At 42.2% G+C, this 23,326-nt stretch overlaps 1 protein-coding gene and 1 long non-coding RNA gene across 2 annotated transcripts; one reads left to right on the top strand and one right to left on the bottom strand.

Moving 5' to 3' along the window:
- Positions 1-4,816: 4,816 nt before the first annotated feature.
- LOC103639354 (uncharacterized) lies at positions 4,817-5,520 on the bottom strand. Its single transcript, XM_008662116.2, has one exon. It carries the CDS (start codon positions 5,393-5,395, stop codon positions 4,817-4,819), a length of 579 nt encoding a protein of 192 aa, XP_008660338.1. The 5' UTR covers positions 5,396-5,520.
- Positions 5,521-6,655: 1,135 nt separating this feature from the next.
- LOC103639353 (uncharacterized) lies at positions 6,656-7,019 on the top strand. The gene is made up of 2 exons (XR_559384.1): positions 6,656-6,725; positions 6,840-7,019. It is a non-coding gene; the product is annotated as an uncharacterized lncRNA (long non-coding RNA).
- Positions 7,020-23,326: the final 16,307 nt, after the last annotated feature.

The raw sequence follows: 23,326 nt of genomic DNA, 5'->3' as shown, positions 1-23,326 counted from the left end.
ATTTCTTGCAGCAGGTTAGAACCGCGCAAGCTCGCTCATCTGCTTCCTGAACCAACATAGCTGTTGAGTTTCCACTTCAGTTAAATCCTAAGGGCTTGTTAGGTTGCCTCTGGATGGAACCGGAATGAGAGGATCAGCACTGGAGTGCGTCAATTGTCAGATCAGTCGTAAACCAACTCTCCACAGACCAACCATCTTCAACAATAGTACAACCTGTTGCCGTGCGTCACTGCTTTGGTTTTCAGACTATGGAATCCAAGGCCAACTCCACCGAGGCAGAGCCACAGCCAGGGCCCCATATATGCCACAAAGGTAACCAGTTAAAGAGATGACGGGCTGATGAAGGGAGATCCTAAATAAAGAGACACATGTAGTGTTTCCTTTTGGCAAAGAACAAAGTCGCCGCTTCAACTTTCCCTTTGGTGCAGAAAAGACCCACATCTTGTGGCTGGGTGTGGGTAGGACACTTTACCCGCACTCATGGATGCAATCAGCCCTGTGAGGTGCGTGGGACCACAAGTCAGCCTTGTGAGATGGTATGTCTCAGATCAAGCTGCAGCGATGTGATGATGGTCCCACTTCAGTCGCTTTGTTAGCTTGAGAATGGATTTTTTTTTTGATGCTCTAGCCTGAAGAATGTTTATTTGCAAGCTTTGGGAGCAGCCACGAGCCACCTAACGGTTGCAAGTTGCAACCTAGCTATAGCTTGAAGCAGATTGGATGCTAACCGAGAGGACTGTTAGGAATCTGTTTTAACGGTAATCTGCAGGGTGTAAAATGGAAGCGATACCTGGCTCCAGTCCCCCTATCTGAAAAGGAAATTTTTAATACATGTGCTCATCCATCAAATCTCTTTCATCCCATCATTTGTTTCTTCTTGACAAGCCAGGAGAATGTCTCTCTGCATGGCACACAACTTTATCCGATATTCTAGTTGGAAATCTTGTAAAAAGTGGTTGTGTGCAGTTTTAGACTTGGGTAGATGTTTTTTTTTTCTAAAAATATATTCATATGTACTCTCTCTATTTCGAACTATAATCGTTCTAGCTTTATCTAGATACAATAGCAACTGTCATATATATCTAGATCTAGCATATACTAGATAGTATGATAAGATATGTAGCTAGAAAAAAAAAAGGCATAGAGATGGTCGTCGGAGCTTCCTGTCGGCGAGCTCCCTTTCCCACCCATCTCTCTCTCTCTCTCCTGCGAGGAAAGACCAAGACGATTTGTCGTGCGTGGCTTCCACCAGTGAACACGAACGAAAACATAAGAGTTGCCGCAACACAATTGGGCCTAGTGGGCCGCGTCCCCGGGATGGAAACCCACGTGCCTAGGCTGGCCGAATATGAAATGCTACTACCAGTACTACGCGCTCAACCATTCAGTTCCCGTCTCGCCGTCCGCCTCTTCGGCGTCTTTCCTGTCCTGCATCCACCTTTCACCGGATATACGTTGGTTATATATCTTTGTTCATAATTAAATATTTAGATCTATTCATAGCTCGGTACACTGATATTATTTGTAACGATGAAAATCATTTTCTGGAATTAGAAGAGGGATTATACGTAAATAATAAAGAATACCGAGAAATTAAAGGGAGTGGTAGTAGAGTGGTGTAGTATACCGAGGATAATAATAAGCAAGTGTGGGGGGTAAATATTCCCGATTGCCATGAACCGGTTACGGTATGTGGGCCATTATAAAGGCCGGACATGCAGGCTTTACAAGCCGGTAAGCCGAGCACGACTAGAATGAGGAAGGCGGTTACGTGGATATGAAGGCACCTGAACTGAATCCCACGCAGGCAAAGGACGCGACGCGGAATAAGTCGGAGCCCGGACTGGTAAGAGCATCTCCAACAGAAAATGCAAAAAAAAATCTCCAAAAACTGAATATGGGGGGCATATTGAACGTTTTGTAGGGGTGAAACAAATGGTAACTCCAACAGTTTCCTCAAAATAAAAAACCAAAAATAGAACTGGGCCAACTTTTAGAAATCGCCGGCCCATTTTGCCTAAATTGCAGCCCATTTATTGCACAAAACCAAAAGGAAGACGCGGGAACTCTCCACGATTCGCGCGTAGGCGATTGGGGAAGTATTTTCCTCGCGCATATCTACGGAACGCCAGCCTTGGTTTGCGGGTCGCCAAAATTTGCGAGGACAGAAAGAGATACTGTTGGAGTTAATGAAGATGGTGTTTCGCCGTCAAAAATGGTTTTGGGAACCTTTTACATATTTTCTTGGAGATGCTCTAACTATCAGTGGGTCGTGAGCAACTCAAGAGAAACCTTAAAATAATACTAAAAACATTTATTGGTGAAAAACATCTTATTGAGCCGTCCAACAGTATCTTTATCCTCTCCCCAAAACATTCGCATCCCGAATCCACCCGACTCTCTCCCGCATATATTGGCGTCGCCAAATCCTCTCCAATCGCCCGAGCGCGCGCGCACCCAGTTGTTTGGTACACAATAGTTTGCTCGCACCCAGTATCGTTGGTCTTGGAAGGCGCGAAGCGTCAGTGCCCACGGGAGGTTTCAGCGGCAGCGGTAGAGGAGATGGGAGAGGGTACAATGGCGGTGGAGGAGGCGGAGGCGGCGTCGACGGAGGGAGATGAAGCCTGGTCGCGACGCTGCTCCGAAAGCGCCAGTGAAATCCATGAATCCATCGGATGCAGAGTTTCTCATATGCAGACGATCGGATATGGAGAAATAGACTGTGACAGTGGAGGCGCCTTGCAAGGACCTCTCCGCCCATCAGTGCCAGGACGCGCAAGAGCCATCGCAGATCCATTTTCATCCCCCTTTGGATGCAGCGACGTGGCCTTTCTATTCATCCTTCGAGCTAGCGGCTAAAGGCATGAAATTGGGTGTTTAGGGTAGGAACGTGGCTACTTGTGTTTGTGTCTGATTGGAGTCACAGGAGGAATCCATAATTAGCATCGCTGATGTTTTGCGTGAGTCTCCAAACACGGAGGTTTATGTTTCGCTTTCATGTCCAATGGTTCTATGTCTTTGTTTGATCCATTCATGTCCGATTCATTAGACAAGGTAAATCCATCTAAAATTTTACCACATATGTTACTTTACTTGTGCACTTGGTAGTAATTGTGCATTCTATCTCTATGCAGTGAGATTATGCATAATGAGCGTTATAGATTTTTATAGTTTGTTATCAATGTCAATGACTGGAGTTTACTAGCAATTAAATTATTACTGCTTCCTAAATGCAACAGTTGTCTTGATGAACTTTTCCTTCTCAGCTTCATATCTCTCAGCCTATGATGCTCAGTCTATATATGAAGTTTAGTTGGTTAGTCTATTTAGTTCAGTTGGTTAGACAAGAATGTGACAATTTTAATTTCCCCACCCTCTTGCTTAGTCTATGTGACCTTGTGCTAAATTTACATAGTCCTTATTATTATCCATACATACATGACAGCTCGCTCATTAATTCATTAGGCGCTTTCAGAATTGAAACTTGTGCCTTGAGAACTGAAGCTCACTGATAATGTCTACCAAATTGCAATACAATGTTCAGTTTGTGCATAGTACCTGGGATTTGATATGAATACTTCAGGTTACTTCATTTTAGTCGGTGTCAGCTTGTGGTCAATTTCAGTGTATATTTTCTGAAATTGACCATTTGGTTTTCAGTTAGTGTTAGTTTCAGTCAGTGCCAGCTTGTGGTCAATTTCAGTTTTATTTAGTAGGGATGTAGCCTGTTGGGATAGCAGCGATGCACAGGAGCTATGAACAACGATGACTACCGACCTGCAGCACATACGAGCCCATGACGCAAACGAGCTGGCCCAAACAGGCAAGCCATGACCTACCTGTTTCAAAATTATTAGGGATTAATTATTAGCAGTCTGATGTATATTTAAATTGTTTTTAGCGAGGATATTTTTTCATCAACCCCAATAAGATGTTTTAGCAAACAAATTTTTAGTGTTCTTTTGGAGTTGCTCTAAGGCAGAGGAGGCACCCCTACAAAAAGTTTAGATCCGTCGGAGCATCTCCAACAATATCTCAAACTGGTGCATGAAACTCGTACTTTAAGGAGTACTAGTCGATTGTCCGTGCGTTGTGACGTCTCACAATAATACCTACGTAAACTATCCACAAAAAGATCTCAAAATTTTTTATTGATTGTTTCCGCTCTCCACATAATATTTTTTTATTTGACTAACTGATGTTGTTGTTTACTTCATCCAATATGTCTTGGTACAACACGACTAATGAAGCTATATGTGTACATTCAGGCCGCTTGGCCCCGGCCCAAGTCCGAAAAGGCCCGTATTGTTTGAATTTCGGGCCGTGTCGGGCCAGCCCACGGGCCTAGCCCTCGGCCCACGGCTTGACACATAATTGCTTAAACGTGCTGGGCTCATTTCGGACGGCCCGAAATTATAAGTCTGAGATTCAATTTTTGGCCCGAAATTCACATGAGGGCTCGAAATTCAATTTTTGGCCCGAAATTCAGTTTTTTGCTCGAAATTCACATCAGACCCCTAAATTCAAAACAATTAAAAGATAAGACAAATAAATTTGACCAAAAGCAAACTTAATCTCTACTACTTATTAAGGCTGCAAGGGTAGCCTGCCTTTTCCCGTTCTGCCTTCCAGCGGTCTAGACCATCTAATTGTATCGTGCGTCGGACGCTGCCCACGCTCGTGTGCTCGCTCCTTGCCCAGCAGCCGCCGCGCTCTCGCCCGTCTCACGACGCTCCACCTCTTCGCATCGTACACATGACCCTCCGCACCTCAACCGCATCGAAGCTGTCGCCCGCCCCACCCCAAAACCCTAGCTCTATTCCGTCGCTCCCCTACTCCCTGTTGCGGCGGTTGTGAACAGTGGTGACAAGATCTCATGGAGAGAAGCTATGTGAACCCCAGGAAAGGTGAAATCGTCGTGCGATGGTGGAGATGGCCGATGGGAGGCTCCACCAGCCCTAGGGTGCGGCCAACAAGACGCTGCTCGCCACCGCGTGGGTCGGTGGTGAGATCTCAGGGAGAGAAGCCATGCAATGCCATGAAAGGCGAAACTGTCGCACGATGGTGGAGACGACCGACGATAGGATGCAAGTATGAGCATTTGGCAAAGAGAGTATTCCTCCCCATGCTCCCGCTCCCTCCTGCACCCCACGCTCATCGACGAGCCGCTCGACCTCGTCGCAGCTTGCCGAGCCATCATGCGCCCCGGTGCGGTGGTCAACATCATACACATCGTCAATCGCTTGTTGGTCCTACGCTCAGTGCATGAGTCCTTCAACTGGCGGTGGTGGAGCAACCGTACTACCACAGCGCATACATAGGACGTAGAGTACAACTCCAGAAGGTGAGCCCTAGATCTCCGCTGTCGTCTTCTCGCCTGAAAAAAGAGGGGCATCTCTATCGCCACCAACCACTAGCAGGCGACGGACGCTGCTCGCAGCAGGTAACGACGTGCATCAGGGTAATATATTGCAAATAGTTTAGGGTTTCAGTTTCATTCACGAGTTTAGTACATGATTAATGTATTTTCTCGTTGAATTCTGAGCTCCCAACCTGATGATTAGCGTTGTTTGCACAAAGAACGGAGATCTGTCGTCAAAGACCACCTAACCGTTTCTCATTGCAGACTTGCTTACTTGCTCTGGCTTTGTTCGTTGACAATTTACCACTTCCTCAGTTCCTTTGTTCTATCATTTATGGTGTAGTTTTCCTCTGTGAGAAGAAACATGTAACCACACATACACGCACATGCATGCCACTCATTGTTTGGTTCATTTAGTTATCATTTACTTTTGGCATAACAGGCACAATAAGCCACTTTAGGCTTCAGTCTGTTCTGTGATCAGTAGAACATTATGGGCTCTAAAGCAGGAGGACTTTTGAGGTATTTTGATGCCAAAATTTTTAGACATACCATCATTGAAGTTGCTCTGATCTGTACAACATTTACAAGATTTATAGAGCTTCAACTAAGTCAACTTGTTGAGTCGCTTGTTACATATCTTTTGCATATGGGAAAAAAATAATAGATAAGGTACTTGGAGTTGGCAAACAATTGTTTGATATACCCTTTTCATATGCACTTGTTTTTTGGTTACCAACCTGCTAGCTAATAACAAGTTTTCACTCATCTCTACCATTTCTCGGAATGGCAACTTCTCTTCACTATATGTCAATCAAAGAGGTAGTGTGAGACACATATTGGCAACTGACCAAATGACTTCAGATATTTGGGGTCTCATCGATGTTCAAACAGAGAATGCACAAAGTAGTTAGAAATGGTAATTATATTGTCATTGTTGTTGCTGGTAGTGATGTTACTTGTTCTACTATCACGAAGGAGAAATTTGATCCAATTGGTGGGCCTTTGCCTAAACTTTCACAAGCTGATTCCAAGCAATGTGTTCGAAATCTTTTTCTTGTGTTGGTAACCACCATATGCTTGTCAATTGTCAAACTTATTTTGGTTGGCTTATTTTCAAGATTAAATGATCTCTGGTAACTGAGGAGAATGTTGCAGATGTTGATTTTCCTTTTAGGAAGGTGAAGCTCTCCGATGTGGTAGGGGGTTAGTACCCCTTTCCTCTCCTCTAAAATGCTTAAGGAGGTATTGTTGGGCTTTTTTATACTGATACTCAGTTGTATATATGTTTCTCATGAATGGAAAATGTGCATATATGCTTCTGATTGCAGTGAGATTAGCCTCGTCCAAGTTATGGGATCTGGTATGTTAAAGGATTATGCCTGGTTATAATGATTTTATTATTAGATAATTAATTTCCCTCATAGACTCACCTGTGTTTTACTTAAGCATGTTTTGATTTTGTTTCCTATTTTAGCCATGAACTAGACAAGATTATAAGTTTACAGAGGCCTTACATCAAGAGAGTACAAGATCGCCATAAGGAAGTAAAGTCTTTGAGGAAAGTGACCTTATGAGAAGCTTGAGAAAATCAACTTGTGTGTGAGAAGTTTTGTCTACTTGTGCTAATTAGTCATATGATATTTTTAGTCATGAACTAGACAAGATCAGAAGTTTAAAGAGGTTTTACATCGAGTACAAGATCGCCATAAGGAAGTACAAGTCTTTGAGGAAAGTGACCTTATGAAAAGTTTGAGCAAATCAACTTGTGTACGAGAAGTTTTGTCTACTTGTGCTGATCAGTCATACCTTGGAATATTGCTGAACTGTGGCCTTTGTTGCTCACTGGCTTCAATACTTCATACACCATCTAATGAGTCATGTGCAAAATTCTTCGAAGCATCAGTTCTTGCTCTAGAAGAACTTCATCAGGTGATTACTCTTTTGCTTTCCTTTATTGAATAATTAGCACATGTGCGTTCAAAAAAATTCCCACATGAATGAAATGATATATTCTCGAATTATTCTATTGATTTTTTTTTGTTTTTTTATCACAACACCACCCTGGCGACGCTAGAGGCGGGGGCGAATCAGCAACGACGGCTGACATGACACTGCCCATCCAGTTGCTCACCGCCCAGGTTGATCGCCATGCTTGAGTTCTTGAAATGTTCTGCCTTAGGTGTGAATTACCATAATTGGAGTCTAGGGATTATTCTTGGTGCCTTTGTGATTTTTCTGATCATGAAATGGACCAGAGTTCCAATATCTGTTGGTTTAGATGAAGTGGCAAGTTTTTGTTGTGTGTGTGTGTGTGTCTCTGATAAAATATATCTATGTTTCTATAAATAGAATTATATATGACCCACATGATTAGCAAATGTTTCTATGTGCTATCAAGGAAAAAGTATGGCTGTGATTTATAGACACCCACATAAGCTATTGATCTGTTAACTTAGGTTTAGGTATAGAAAAATATTGATAAGTGAATGTGTTGTCAGGTGTCTTCAACCTTTGGCATTGTGAATAGTGTGTCCTGGTTCAGTCATTATGTCACAACATACCATTTTGGTTGCCTACATCTACAGTAATTTTTGAATTTGTCAAAATAGTAAAATCAATATTTACGAGTATAACGATTGTGTTCTTGTTCTCAGTTCTCATGTCTTTTGGAAGAATGACTCCCTGTTTTTGATATGTATTAACACTATTATCCAACTATTTTGCAGGTCATCCCTCAAATTTGTATGTTGAAAACCCATGTGGATATATTATCTTATTTTACCCTAGTTTTTGGTTCTAAGCTCCGCTCGGTATGTGCTCTCCTGATACTATGCTGGTTTATTTGTTCATGTTGCTTTTTTTACTTCTACAATGGTATGCTACATGATAGCTTTAATCCATATCTTAAGTTGCATTCTATTCCCCCCTTCTTTTTAATAAAAAATCAGATGTAACTTCTTTTATATTTAGCACTATCATCATTGTAGTGTTTGGCTGCATATATTTAGCATATGCCTTGAGTGCTCGACTTTTAATTCCTTCTAAGCTACAACATGTGAATTTGCACTTCAATGTCTTATATGACAAATTCAACATCTACATTACCATCTTAAACAAATATATGTAGTGTCAACTACATTAAATCTAATTATGGAAATTGGTACCTGCTCCTTTTCTCAAGTTGTCCATGGCCTCTATTTATGAATTCTCCAAAAGAGAAACACAATATTTTTCAGCTTAGTTTTGTAACATTGGACCCCTGAAATAAATAAGACAACCTTGACTAGATCTGGGAAGTCTGATACCGCATTATGCCTGCTAAGTCGCCAGTTAGTTAAGAACGTAAGTTTTGGCTTCGACGACTTTCAGACATCCCTGATCTTTGATGTACTCGTTGGGTTCTGAGTTATTCCAACTTTATTTGAGAGTCAAAATATTTTAAGTATGATAAAATTTGTTTTATAAAGTAATAACATTTGAGATGATAATAGAATTACAGTTATCCATGACATGCTTATTTTGCTTTTCCTAAGAAACTAAACGTAAATCTCTACTACTTATTAAGCCTACAAGAGTAGCCTGCCTCTCCCTTGTTCTGCCTTTCGTCGATCTACACCGTCCGATCTGACCCCTCCGCTCGAAGCCTCCTACGTCCGTCGATTTTCTCTCGATTCCAACTACGCACGATGCCGCCCAACCATCCTTCCGGACCTACACTGAGTTCATCCTCCTCGATTCAACCTAACACAGCTCCTCCACCGCATCGCCAGCCTCACCACAGTGGAGTACCTCTACCTCCTCCTCAATGCCTAACCCCCACCGTCGTCGGATCCGAGATCCTACCCTCGTCCTTCATCCTTCTCCAATCTGCTCACCGGAGACGACGCGTGCCCACAACACGCATGGACAACAGGTGGGCAGGAACACCTTCTACGCCGGATCCTCTTCTCCTGTGCTCCTTGACGCGCGAGCGCGAATCTTCTCCCGTGCTCCTCGACGCGCGAGTGCATGCTCGGACTGGATCCTCTCCTTCAGCTCCACACAGGTGATCTTGGTCGTCCTGGCCCATAGCTCCTGCCACCTTCCTCCTACCCCTCTGATCTTCCCCAACCGCCCCACGACCCTGCGCACAAGCGAGCTATGCCTACAAAAGAAGCAGCTGCTCTTTACGCTGCTCAGTCTCATCTCGTGCAAGGCGAAAGGTAAGGTTCTTCTCTCTACATCCTTCGCTCCTCTTGAATCCCACTTCAAATCCTTTCTCATAATGCTTCATTTTATCGCTTCTGCTAGATTTCTCATTCAGATGTGGTGGCCCAATCCCCTCTACGTGATTACAAAGGTCAGCTTCATTTCATCCTTAGACTGTTGTCGTCCCAATTTCTTGCCCCACCCTTCATCTCAGCTTCTTGCTCGTTTCAGCCCTTTTTCTATGTGACACACCCTATGGTCCATTCACCTTTGCGTTGTGCAGGATTACTTTAGTAGATTTTGGTTCAATAGAATTTGCATGTCTTAGTATATTTTGCTTCTGTAATGATCTATAAAGTTGGGACTCATCCTGTCAATTCTACTTAATGTGCTATTCATGACTTTTCAGATTCTTAGGTCGGTGCCAGTTCGTTCAATGCTCATACCTCAGTCGACGCTACTATTAGTAATCAATCAAATAGACTTATGTAGAAATTAAAGATACAAGTCTATGTCTACCTGTAAACCAAATTAAATTTAACTTCCTAAATTCTTGGCAAGAGTGACGATTTTCTTTATTGACAGCAGAACAATTATAATGATAGTTCTTTATTTAACCATATCCATTCTCATTTAGAACTTTGCTAATCGATGTTTAAAACTTCCCACCAAGTGATCTGAAAATCACCACTTAATTACTAATAATGTTACCATATTAATTGTTGTTATATGTTTTCTAATGCTTGGTAACATATATATGTTGTAATTAGGGAAAAGGTAGCGATCAAATCATTGCAATGTTTTTTCTGCTAAATAGCAAAGTTTTATTCAAACACACAATTGATATTGCATGCGTGAGTCGAAGTCAACCAGAGAAGTTTTGTAATGCCATAGGTACCTAGCATTGTAAATCATCGAGCATGTGTTTACAGGTACAAACTAGAACGATTCTATTAGCATGTTTCTAGCATCACCGGATAAAGCAACTTATAACCTCAAATATTAGTACCAATTAAGTTAGAACCGACACCGACCTAAGCATTAGTATTGGTGATCTTGTGTCTTGGCATACTTGGCCAACAGCTTGAGGATATTGTAGTTGGTATTTTTGAATTTGATGCCTTCTAATCGTTGCTAGCTGCTTGCCTGATTGCTAAATATTAATGTTTTCTCTATTAATTTGAACATATGTTTCAGCTTGTTTTGCGTTGTTCACTAGTGCTTGCTGGACCTTTAGATAACCACTGAAAAATCAGCACCTTTTACACTACAACTTTAATGTTCACCATCTATTGCATTCCAGCTTGCTAGGGTATCCCAAAATTGGTTTTCGAGTGAGTGATGCATGCTTTAATTCTTGACATTAAATTACTAGATCATAAGTAAATTAAAAACAAATTGCATAACCAACAAGATTCATATAAGCATTTCTATTGCTTTCTCTTTTAATTTGAACAAAAAGAAACAAATATCTATTACTTATTAAGGTTGTAAGGGTAGCCTGCCTTCCCCTGTTCTGCCTTCAATCAATCTGGACCGTCCATGCCCACACTAACGACACGCCGCGGTCACATCTTCCCTGCTAGACAGTCGCCTTCTTCCCTAACCCCGCGCGGTCGTCGAACAGGGAAAAAAACTGAAAGTGCATTCATCCCTTTTATGAGTTTTGGTGATTTAGATAACAACACATTTAAAGGTCTAACAAGTTTGCTAAGTATTGAACAAGAAATTCAGTATGATGAACATACTTGAATAGTGTATAATGATCAGTGAACAAAGGTTCAACACAAGGTTAAATAACCAGTGAGACAATGCAAATGGATATAATATGGTCTCTATATTGGTTTGAATATATGGACAAGACCTGAGAAATCACTATGCATAAATATGATCAGAATAGAGGTTGAAGTGATTAAGAGGATTGGTCAAGCCAAAGTGAATAAGATATGAGGAATCGTGAACTGGCTTGACCATATTACTATTAGTCCATATATGAATATATGAGAATCAAACTAGAGCTTGATTGATCTTAGCAGTTATATCTAGATGACATTCAAGCAAGGTTCACAATATTGAAGAAATGATTCTCTCAATGGATGCTCAATAGGATGTGACCCAAGAATGGCTTGATAGGGTGAAGATAGCAAGGAAAGGGCTTCGAGGAACTAAGCGAAGGTGAAGGCTAAGCGACGGCTTGTAGACCGAGGTACCATGGCTAAGGTGAAGAAGAGAGTACTTGCACTAAGTCGATGAACTAATCAGCTATGAAGAGTTACAACATGTTGATGCATCAGTAAGGTGACTTGAAGCCATGATTTGAACTCATATATGGTGAAATGGCACAAGTCACAGACTCGATTTGTGTTTGCTTCAAAAGGTGAGACAAAGATGTTTGTGATCCTTATGAAGCAACACCATGGAGAAATCACACTTGAGACACCAATGACTCAAGGAGTTTACTTAATTATATTTTATCTAACTTGAGTATAGGAATCGTCGTACTATCAAGGGGGATCCATAAAGAAGGTTGGTGTTGGTACTAAAGCTCAAAATCCTTGATCTAAAACTTCCATTTTACCCTTGTTTCACTTCAGTTTTCTCAAAATCTGTGCAACAGTTTCAAAAATCGGTTCAATCGGAATTAAAACCGGTTCAACCGGTTTCTGCACTGTTACCCTCTGTCACTGTCTGACCTGCCAGTCAGTCCTGTCAGAAAAAGTCGTGTGCACATTTTTGGAAAAATGGTTCAACCGAATTTTGGCCTGGCTCAACCGGATTTGCAACCGGTTCAACCGAATTTTGGCCCGGCTCAACCGGATTTGCAACCGGTTCAACCAAATTTTTGGCCCGGCTCAACCGGATTTGCTACCGGTTCAACCGAATTTTGGCCCGGCTCAACCGGATTTGCAGCCGGTCCAGTCTCCGGCTGAGTTTGCCAGTGAACCGAGAACCCCCTGGTGGAATCCGGTTCAACCGGTTTTAGAACCGGTTCAACCGTTTTTCAGTCAGATTTCTCCAACGGCCACCAGCTTTTGGGGGCACCTTTATATACACCTCCCACACTCTTCCCCATAGCAGAGCACGCACAAAACTTCATTTCTAACCTGAGAAACACCTCCCACTCTCTCTCACACATCTCTTGCCTCTCCCATTTCAAATCTTTGGAGAGAAATCTTTGAGTGAGTTTGAGAGCTGCGATTTTTGTGCTTCATCTATAAATCCTTCTTGCTCTTCTTGATTCGAGCTTTGGTACTACATCGAGTTCTTTGTGGATTCATTACTCTTGGAGCTTCTAGTTCCTAGACGACTAGGTGTCTCTTGTGAGTCTCCAAATCTTGTGGAAGACCACAAGAAAGTTTGTATTACCCGCTCGTTTGAGCAAAGATTAGTGTGTGGGCTTGACCTTTGTGATCGGCAAAGGGAGGATTAGGGTTGAAAGAGACCCAGCTCTTTGTGGGCGCCTCAACGAGGAAGTAGGGCACCTTGGTGGTGTGACCGAACCTCGGGATAAATCTTGTGTCTCTTGTGTTCTTGCTCATTGTGTTTGTTTGTGTTCTTTGTTCTCTCACCATTCCGTGAAAGATTTGTTTATATCTTTTTGGTGTGTGGATTTTGAGAAGTGCCCTTCTTAGATCTACTACTTTGAACCATGTGGATCATTTAGAACATCTCATTTCCAAAGTTAACTGGGTGAATTTTGAGATCAATTCAGTTTCACCCAGTTTGCTTCTAGTTTTTGTTGAAAAAGTTTTAACTTGCCTATTCACCCCCCCTCTAGCCAACTTTCAATAACCTCCCCTCCTGAAACCTTCGTGTCCATGTCGGTCACTTCTCCTTCATGCTCGACATCGTAAAGGGGCGCCGGCTGGGGCTTGGTCGGCGGATGCGGCTGGGCATGGATGAAGCCTGTGTGGGGAAGACGACGATCTCGAGCAGGGGCGGATGTTGCCCAAATGGAATCTGCATGGGCCTAACATTAGGGTAGCCTTTCGGCTGCGCAACTCTACGATCTTTCTTCTCCACGACATCATGTCCGTTCTACGGCTTCCAATCGACTCTTCCCCACCCTATCCAGTTTCTGGCCATGGCATCACGGGATGTGCAGTGTACACACCACGTGCCTAGAAGCGAGGCGACACGTGACTACACGAGTGGGGGTGACGCTACATACGAGGGCAAACTAGTGAAGCAAGCGAGGCTGCGTCTTCGACCTGTGCGTGAGTGGTCGGTCGACATGCACAACCGCATCTCTCGTCGTCGCCTCTTGGGTCATTATGCTCGTGCTCCTCCTCCACTCCCTCATCAAACACAGTGGCGACCAACCAGGTATAGCCTCTTCCTATATCTTGCCCCTACGATTTCTCTATCGGTCTTAAAGAGTTAGTCGTGTGGCTGCTTTTGTGTTTGTGATTGTGACACACAAACCGATGCCCTGGCTGTTCTATGCAGCCGATCAGACTCTAGTGGTGCCAACAAAGTCAGTCATAACTTGATAGATCTGAGTGCCTCGCTGCATTCCTTCGTAATACATATCGATGTTTTTAGACTCGTTGATGAACTCCCTACATCCTTGTGTCCTCGAGCTACTAATTTCTCTTGTATTTTCCATTACACCTGTGTTATCTGGTTTTCTACGGATGGAGAAGTTTCTGCATTCTGCTGATGATCTTACTGTTGTAGAGCCTACCTTAAATGTTGGTCTTGTTAATATAATTTTACAGGAAAAGCATGAAGTGGATTTGGATATGTCAGGTGATACATGTGTTAATTCTGACGAAAATGTTGTTTTTCAGAGGATACACTATGCAAGCACATCAATTGTGTTTTAGTGATGAGGTGCGGAGTGAGAACACAAAAGGTTGTAATCATAGATAGTCTGGTTGAGCTTTAGGGAGATCAGGGTGGGTATTTTCATCTGTCGGATGTTGATTCTAGAGTTCAACCAGGGGAGAAGGCGGATAGTAAAGATTTGCCTAGACCACCAAAGTGCAAATTTCTATAATTGCCTGTTTCAATTCCTCAATTCCTAGGTATCAAACAGGGTATGAGATTTATCTAGCTTTTTACTCTTGCAGAGGGAAGATGGGTGCTTATATATTCTTTTTCATATGGATACGTTTGTACACAAGAAAGATCTGATTGGGTAACTAACCTGGTTATTTTGAAGTTAAATCGTGCAACTTTATATGTTGGTGGATCCCAAAAGGTTAGTTAATTCCCTTCATATTTCTATCACATCTGTACATTTCCCCACTCTAATGGTGAAACGAAACAATTAACCAAGCGCACATGCTCAAGTAGCTTCCATTCTAAGCGCACATAACCAAGTTTTCTAGCATTTTTTGTATGTTCTGGCATCTGCACACCTTTTGCAATAATTGTTTATTCGGCTAGAAACAAAACTAAGACAAATTATTATTGATTTTATGGTAAGTGCTTCGCTCAAATCTTTCCTTGTGCACCTCAATCTTCTAGGAAAATACACAACTTTTCCTATACTAGAGTCATCACTACGCATACCTATACCGCATTGAATACGTAGCACAAGGAATAGCCCTTGCAACTACCCAACTTATTCTGGCATTAATTATCTTCAACACTACTGGGACTGAATACTATATCGTATTTGGTGTTTGCAACCTATAATATACTAATATGTCTTACTAAGGATTAAAATGTTGTAATACTTGCAAAAATTAAAAATGTTTGCTTATGTCTTGGTGATCAAATTTGAGTGGTTATGTCTTTGCACGAAAGAAAGGTGTCATGTACAAATGTGACATAAATAGGAAGGGAATTAACTATCTGCAACACTACTGGCAAAGGATAAGGTTAGTCGTTGAAAGGATCACGATGCCCAAGAGGGGGGGTGAATTGGGCTTTTCAAAAAATCAACACTAATTAAAACCTAAGCAAGAGCTAAGCAAGAGCCCAACTTCACCCCAACAACTAGCATTAAGAATATAATACTAGAAATGCAACAATGCTAAGACAATACTTCAAATACTTGCTAAACAAATACACAATGTAAAGTGCTTGAATTAAGTGCGGAATGTAAAGCAAGGTTTAGAAGACTCCTCCAATTTTTCCCGAGGTATCGAAGAGTCGGCACTCTCCACTAGTCCTCGTTGGAGCACCCGCACAAGGGTATTGCTCCCCCTTGGTCCTCGCAAGAACCAAGTGCTCACTACGAGATGATCCTTTGCCACTCCGGCGCGGTGGATCCCTCGAGACCGCTTACAAACTTGAGTCGGGTCACCAACAAGATCTTCACGGTGATCACCGAGCTCCCAACGCCACCAAGCCGTCTAGGTGATGCCGATCACCAAGAGTAACAAGCTGTAGACTTTCGCTTGACCAAGAGAAGCCTAATGCAAGTGGTGTGTGCTCTAGGTGGCTCTCACTAGCGCTAATGAGGAACAAACGCGGATTATGATTCTCTAATCTCCTCACTAGGCTTTTGGTGCTTGCAATGCTCTAGCAATGTGCTGGAATAAATGTGGAGTGCAAGACATTGAATATGGTGGGTGGAAGGGGTATAAATAGCCCTCACCCACCAACTAGCCGTTACAGGCATCTCACTGCGCAATGGCGCACCGGACAGTCCGGTGCGCCACCGGTGCGCCAACGGTCGTTTCCAACGGCTAGTTCTGACAGCTAGCCGTTGGACTCATGGCACACCGGACAGTGAACAGTCACTGTCCGATGCACACCGGACAGTCCGGTGCGATGTCCGGTGCGCCACTAAAATTCAACTCTGAAACAGGCGCTCTCGGGTTTCTGTGGAGGGAATGCCTCTCCACTGGACCAGCCTGGCCCCACCTGGCAGAGGGTGCACCGGACAGTCCGATGCACACCGGACAGTCCGGTGCACACCGGACAGTCCGGTGCCCCAGGGCCAGAAACCCTAACTCTTGATTTTTAGCTGATTTTCAAATCGGTTTTCGTTCTAACTTGAGTGTGAGTTCTAGAGTGACACCTAGCACTGTATGTGAGTGTGATTGTGCACCAATACTACACTAGAACTCTCTTGGTCAAACTACTCATCGACAACCCCCTCTTTATAGTACGGCTAAAATAGAATAAAAGACCTAACTAAACCGCGAGTGTCCACATCTCCTTGACACTCGGACTCCGTAGACCTTCACCTTTTGTTTCGTCGTTTTAGCCGTCGCTTCGAGTTCTTATCTCCGGGATTGTTTTCACCGTTGTAGTACTTCTACCTGTCATGCGACCTAACTTACCATTTGTTTCTGCAAAACACACGTTAGTCACATATAATATTACGTTGTCATTAATCACTAAAACCAACCAGGGGCCTAGATGCTTTCAATCTCCCCCTTTTTGGTGATTGATGACAACCCTACAAGTTTTGTGAGAGTAGTTTGTTTTGAAGTTTCTGTCAATAGAAAGAATGGTTAGTTATACTCAGTAATTTTTGACAGAAAGAACGTGTACCATAATAATAAGAGTGAGCGCATACACATCATAAGATTCTTGTTCATATAAAAGTGAAGTTAAATCAATGAAACAAGAACTAGAAGACTGGTGATAAAATATAAGGTGAAAACATAATACACACAGTCAATTATAAGCAACGAGAGTATTTGTCGAGTTTGTGAGCCAAAAACATCAAGCTAGTACAGAGAGTAGCAAGCACATATATTACATCAAAATGACTCTCTACTAACTCTCTAACTCCCCCTAGCTCTCACAACTCATATCTCTCCCCCTTTGGCGTCAAACACCAAAAGAGCTGGTATTAATGCTCATTAATGGCTACACCTCTAAGGGGGGTGAATTAGGAAACGGGTGACGCCTAAGAGGGGGGGTGAATTAGGACTTCTAACCATTAGCACAAGTGGTATCAGAGGCTGGTTTGGCTCATTTGAAACGTTTTAGCTTCACCGCTAAAAGAGCCGACACTTTTTAGAGGAAGGGATGGATACCCATAGGCCACCACACTTCGACGACACTAACTTCCCATATTATAGTGCTAGAATGGCTTGCTACCTAGAGGCCGTTGATCTAGGTGTTTGGAGAGTCACTCGTGATGGGATGAAACCCCTCAAGAATCCCGAGAAACCAACCACGAGTGAGGAAAAAGAAATTCACTTAAATGCTAGAGCCAAAAATTGCTTGTATGAATCTCTTAGCATGGATATTTTTAATCAAGTATTTACCTTGAAAACTGCTAATGAGATTTGGCTAAAATTGCATGAGCTCCATGACGGCACATCCAATGTCCGTGAGCAAAAACATTGCCTAGTCTTAAATGAGTATAATTCTTTTGCTATGAAAGATGATGAGCTTGTTAGAGACATGTATTCTCGTTTGAATCTAATTATCAATGAGCTCAATTCTATTGGCATTAATAAGCTAGGTGATGCGGACATTGTGAGGAAGATTATCTCCCTACTACCACAACGAAGATATGGGAGCATCATCACTATCCTTCACAACATGGAGGACTTGGGTAACATGACCCCGACCATTGTAATTGGAAAAATCGCGGCTTTTGAGATGTCGCAAAAAATGTGTCGGGGAGAGGAGCCAACTTCCTCAAGGCCATATGCTTTTGCATGTGATGAAAGGAAGGGCAAAAAGAAGGCTCCCACTCCAAGTTCCTCAAGTGAAGAAGAGGAAGAAGAAGAAATTGATGATGATGAAGATAATCAACCATGCACATCATCCTCCGAGGACGAAGAAACAATCCGACGCGTCGAAAAGGTAATGGGGATGATCCGCAAGATTAATCTAATGGGTGTGCCCCTGCAGGTCGAAGATCTTCTCTTTAACATTGACAGGAAAAAGCAAAGGAAGAGAGGATGCTTCACATGTGGGGAGAAGGGCCACTTCAGGGACAACTGTCCAACTATGGCCGAACCCAAAAAGGAGAGGAGCAAAGGCAAGGCGCTAACAAGTGTTAGAACTTGGGATGACTCTTCAAGTGAAGATGAACCTCCAAGGACGCGCAACCACCGGTCCTCATCACGCTCATCACGGTCATCACACAAATGCCTTATGGCAAGAGGTAACAAAAGCATTCCATACTCTAGTGATGAAAGTGGTAGTGATGATGAAGGTGAGGGAAAGCCCTTTGTAGATGAGCTTGCGAATGCCGTTGAATTTTTTCAAGATGTTTGCACTAAACAAAAAGCTCAACTTAAAACCTTGAAAAATAAGTTGATTAGCTCCCAAAATGATTACAAAGGTTTGCTAGAAAAATTTGAAACTTTTGCAAACTTAAATAGTGAGCTATCAACCAAAATTGAGCTATTAGAATCTAGTGTTCTATCCACTGCTACCGATGATGGCCTTATTAAAAAGAATGAAAAACTCAAGGCTAAGTTAGCTAGCTCCCAAAATACTATTGAAAATTTGCTAGAGAAAATGGAAATTCTTAGCATACACAACAATGAGCTAACTACTAAGCTAGAAAACATTGGTAGCACCCTAGAAGCATCTTTAGTTGAAATTCCTGAAATTATTTAAAAGGATGCTTCTACTTCTTGCTTTGATTTAATTGATGATTCTAACCCATGCAACCAAGTTCGTGTTGAGAATATTGTTGCAGAAACATGTTCGGATGAGGTTGCAAAGGAAAATGAACAATTAAGGCAAGAAGTGGCTCGCCTTGGTAAGGCTTTGTATGACAAGAAAGGCAAAGCCAAACAAATCCGACCTCCATAGGATAACACCACTGCGGGAGTGAACAAGCCTATGGAGGGAGAAATTGTGATTTGTCGGCTATGTCACATGGAAGGCCATAAGTCTTTCCAATGCAAGGCGATGACCGGGGACAAACAAAGGCAAAAGCTCAAGCAAAAGCCATCAAGCAAAATCTCCAACACCTACATCAAAAAGGTGGATAAAAAGGCTGCTACACCATATTTGATCAAAAAAGAAAAAGAATGGAAAGGTGATAGCAATCAAGGCCAACAAGCAAGCCAACAAAGGAAAGGGGGCCAAACGCATCTGGGTGCCAAAGGAAATAATTACAACCATGAAAAGCACCAAGAAGGTTTGGATCCCGAAAGGGAAGTGAGTAGACCAAAGGAGGAACGAGAAATTTGGAGACTTGGCAAAGTTAGGATGTATATCATGGGATACATCACATTGGATCAAGTTTATTGCCAAGAGGGTTAGTAGATACTTTGGACCCAAATTTCCCCACCCATGACTAAGGTAACTAGATTTATTGTATTCCTTATTTTTAGATATGTGTATCTATTTTCTTGTATCTAGTTTTACCTCTCATGCCTAGTATTACAATTTGTACTTACTTTTTCTTAAACGCATGCATACTAGGTAAATCACATGGTAGGACTGCTTGTTTTCAATCCATACACTTAAGCAAACCTACACGGTTTAAAATGTGTATTTAAGCACGGCACATAGCTTCTTTATCACTCCATAGTAAATGATACATCAATTAATAATTTTAAATGCTACAGGTAAAACACTCATATTCTACAAGTTGTATCATTTAACTTAAATGTGCCAAAGTTCGAATTATAGATAATTTTCCCCTCTTGATATCAAATCAAAGTGCATGTCTCCTACAAGTATTCAAAACTTGTATGCACAAATCCAGGGGGAGGTTACTCTATAATCTAAGTCTTTGAGACTAATACCTGTTTTCAAGTCTATTTCATGTAGTAGTCTCATTGTAAGGAAAATGAAGTCCCCGGAGAAAGACAACAAGCTTCCACTGCAAATCTACAAGAATTCTTATGTCTGCAAGCCTGCCATTGGTATTCAATTGGTCCGCAATTGACTTTCAATTGGTATCTTTGAGACTACACTTAGTAACATTTACATGTCTTCTCCATTATTTGATTAGATTATATTTCATATCTTATACTTCCCATGTTGCTATAAATGCATATATTATTAACTCATATTTTGTTACCTATGCATAAGGGAAGTTAGTCTATTCAAATCATGACTTGCACCTCCATTTCTCACATGCTTTTTCCTAAGTAGAAGATCTCTGTCAGGGGGAGTATTTCTTCGTCTCTACAGGGGGAGAAAATTCTTTCTAAAGGAGAACACTCATTTAGGGGGAGTATCAATTTGGTGTTTCAATTGGTATTATTTTACAAATCCTTTTTGAGGGCAAGTCTTATTTGCTTCCTATATGCTTTTAATGTCTTCCTTTTCGGTGGTTGATGCCAAAGGGGGAGAAGTTGTAGGGACCAAAGCAATGAAAATGTTATCAAACACCAAACACCACCAAATTAAAATTTTGATCTTTCAAGTGGTTTTTGCATTTTGGTCTAAAATAGGAAGTTAGTGAATTATGGAGTTAGGGGGAGGCTTAAGTCCATAATCTCACATTACGGGGACAAACATGCATCCTAGCAAGTAGATTGTATATTTATATTCAAATGTTTGTAATATTTGCTTGCTTTGGTTGTGTTGTCATCAATCACCAAAAAGGGGGAGATTGTAAGGAAAATGGACCCCGGGCCATTTGGCTTAATAGATTTTGGTGTTTGATGATTAACACAACCTGTGAACTAATGTATTTTCCAAGTGTTTGTGTGTTGTAGTCCACAGGATGCAAAGTGGATTGGACTGAGGCTCTGAGGATGCAACACCTCAAAGAAGACATTATAATACCCATATAAGACATTACAAAGTCATATTGAAGACAATTTATATATGCTAAGAGTCCAACACATCAAGAAGTAGAAGTGAGATACAAAGATGCAAAACAAAAGTGAACTTGACAAAGTTGAGAGGAAGGGCTGACTGAATTGGAAGTGTTTCACAAAATCAAATCTACTCAAACTAACATGGCTTCAACTCTGAGATGTAGATAATTTTATAAGCTTTCCAAAAAGTCCAAGATCATCAAAATCGGAGTTCGGAGCTAAAAGTTATGGCCACAATACGAAGTCGGAATTGCTGAAAAAACAAGAGCAGCATATGGGATGTCCGGTGCACACCGGACTGTCCGGTGTGCCAAATTTGCTCAAACTGGTATGGCTTCAACTCTGGGATGTAGATAATTTCATAAGCTTTCCAAAAAGTACAAGATCATCGAAATTGGAGTTCGGAGCTAAAAGTTACGGCCAAAATACAACAAGTGGACATGGGCTGTCCGGTGCGCCATCTTCGGAAGCTCAAATGGCTACTTTTAACGGCTAGTACACATGGCATGTCCGGTGCACCACCGGACAGTCCGATGCACCTGTCCGGTGCGCCGCAGAAAGCTGCAGAACTGCTTTCCAACGGCTATATTTGAGTTGGAGCCTATATATACTTCACCCAACCGGCCATTTGGAGGTGTGGGAGCCCAAGCAACATACCAAGGCATATTGTAGACATTTCCAAGTGCTCAAACACCCAAGTTCTTAATAGAATCACTCGGTGATTAGCGTAGGTGCTTTGCGAAGTGCTTAGGTTAGTTATACCGCTTTAGCGCTTGCTCTAGGTGAACCCTAGATTGTTGAGTGAGTTTAGATAAACCTCACAACCCCTCGACTCTTGCGTGAGCCATTGTAATTGTACCGAGTGGGGCGAGAGTCTTGCGAGACCGTGACAACCGCGTTTGTGTCACGGCCGCCACCGTGTACCGGAGGGAACGAGGCCCGCGGCGTTTCGGCCGGAAGCTCGATAGTGGAGACGGCGGGGAGCGTCCGAGAGGAGCCGGAAGCGGAGCACCACTTGCGTGTGGAGAAGGCCCGCGACTCTCTACGGAGTTACTCGACCGAGGTGCTTGGCCCTCGCGTGGGCTTCCCTTCGCGTAGGGGCACCAACGAGGATTAGTCGGGACCTTGCACGGTTTCGGATACCTCGGTAAAAATACCGACGTCATCCACGAGAGTTTGCTTCTCTACTTTGCTCTTTAAGTTTCCGCATTTATATTAAGCATTTAAGTTTCAATCTTGTATTCATACATATCTAGTGTAGATTGAAACTTAGCCTTTGCGGTAGAGATAGCAACACTTAGACAAAACCTAGTTTGCACATTCTAGTTTGACTATTTGCATAGGTTTTGCTCTAGGGATTTAATTGTGGCCTAGTTTAGCGAAAGTTTTAGAAGTCCTAATTCACCCCCCTCTTAGGCGTCACCCGTTTCCTACAGTCGTCTTTAGCATTTGAAAAAATGATGCTGCTATTAATGGCTAAAATGTTTTTTTGCCGAACCTGTGATCAACGATTGGTTAAATTAAAAGAGCTTTATGATGGTGAACAACCTCTAAGTGCAGAGTTGGGTGAAGAGCTTGGAAAGACTCAGCCACTCAGGTATCCTTCCAGTCTGAGCCATGTGGTTTTACAGTCTTAGCAAATATGTTTTATTTTGTGCATCATTATCTCATCCTTTTCAAATTATCTGTCACTTAGGCTATGGCACAAAAAATTGAATAACTGGGAGTTGATCTAGAGGCTAGGGATAAGGTTACTTGTCTTAAGTAATTGAAAAAATTGATGTTGTTATTAATAGGTAAGATGTTTTTTGTGAAATCTGTTATCATCAATTTGTTAAATTAAAAGATCTTTATGATGGTGAATAACAACTGAGTGCAGAGTTGGGTGAAAGGCTCAAGTATCCTTCCAGTATGAGTCATGTTGTTATAAAGTCTTAGAAAATGCAGAAGCAGATGTTTCTTTATCCTCCAAAATAGGTTAGGGATCTTAACTATTTCTTAATATCAATGATATTAACTGGATCACTCTTTTTCTGTGACTGTTACTAGATATGGTCTCACTTCGGTGGGTACTATTCATCACTGCTTACAGATGGCAAAGACAGAATAG

Source organism: Zea mays, chromosome 9, assembly GCF_902167145.1.
Source record: "Zea mays cultivar B73 chromosome 9, Zm-B73-REFERENCE-NAM-5.0, whole genome shotgun sequence".
Lineage (NCBI taxonomy): Eukaryota > Viridiplantae > Streptophyta > Magnoliopsida > Poales > Poaceae > Zea > Zea mays.
The sequence above is the reverse complement of the archived record's forward strand: the minus strand, read 5'-3'. Positions and strand labels throughout refer to the sequence as shown.